This window comes from Phalaenopsis equestris, unplaced genomic scaffold, assembly GCF_001263595.1.
Source record: "Phalaenopsis equestris unplaced genomic scaffold, ASM126359v1 Scaffold193535, whole genome shotgun sequence".
Classification (NCBI taxonomy): Eukaryota; Viridiplantae; Streptophyta; class Magnoliopsida; order Asparagales; family Orchidaceae; genus Phalaenopsis; species Phalaenopsis equestris.
Genome location: NW_018213484.1, coordinates 1 through 1,054, shown reverse-complemented (window position 1 = coordinate 1,054; position 1,054 = coordinate 1). Strand labels below are relative to the sequence as shown.

Sequence of the window (1,054 nt, the reverse complement as noted above, 5' to 3'; positions counted from 1 at the left end):
GCTTGTGCTTGTGCTTGTGCTTGAGCTTGATTAATTTTATCGTGTTTGAGCTGGAGCAGGAACTTAAGCATAGGACTTAGAGAAATCACCTGTTATAAAATATAAAATATTATTTTTAATCTTTTTTAATATTTTAAAGTTAAAGTTTTCAAATTTAATTTAATTTGAGTATATTTTATATTAATATATTTTTTTAGAAGAGTAGGGTCACGAATTAACGAGTTGAGTCGGGTTAGCCTGAGCTTGGTTTTTTAGCTCATGAAGTTCAGTTCGCGAGCCAGCTCATAACTCGGCTTGACCTACTTATACACTTAGGCTCAATCTTAATTTGCATTACTTTTGCAGGGCTATGGGATGACAGAAGCTGGTCCGGTGATATCATTTTGTATGTCTTTTGCGAAGGAGAAAATGGACTCGAAGCCGGGATCATGCGGCATGGTGGTGAGGAACGCTGAGCTAAAGGTGGTGGATCCACGCACTGGAGCATCTCTCCATCGTAACCAACGTGGAGAGATTTGTATTAGAGGAGAAAATATCATGAAAGGTATGTTTTTCAAGTGATATGTATATAAATATATTAATTTTATATTGTATATGATCATTAATTAATCGCATCTTTCAGGCTATTTAAATGATAAATTATCGACCGAGAGCACTATAGACAAGGAGGGGTGGCTTCACACTGGAGATATTGGATATGTTGATGACGACGATGAGATCTTCATTGTTGATAGGCTTAAGGAGATCATCAAGTACAAGGGATTCCAGGTGGCTCCAGCTGAAATTGAAGCCTTGCTTCTCACCCATGAACATGTCGCAGATGCTGCTGTTGTCCCGTATGTTGTTCTTAACTCTATATCTAAATATAAGCTAATTAATTATCTATGATAAATTTTTCCTTAGGTTTATTAGCCATCTATTTTGCATGCAGAATGAAAGATGAGGCTGCTGGTGAGGTGCCTGTAGCTTTTATTGTGAGAGCAAAGGGATCCGACATCAGTGAGGATGATGTAAAGCGCTACGTGGCTAAACAGGTAATTAATTAATAGCTTAG

General features: G+C 37.4%; 1 protein-coding gene across 1 annotated transcript; it reads left to right on the top strand.

The window, feature by feature from the left end:
- Positions 1–336: 336 nt before the first annotated feature.
- LOC110034805 (4-coumarate--CoA ligase 1-like) lies at positions 337–1,034 on the top strand (the record flags this gene model as incomplete). Its single annotated transcript, XM_020739046.1, has 3 exons — positions 337–544; positions 623–836; positions 932–1,034. Coding segments are annotated over exons 1-3 (507 nt in total), but the record flags the coding sequence as incomplete, so codon positions are not given.
- Between the last annotated feature and the right edge of the window lie 20 nt (positions 1,035–1,054).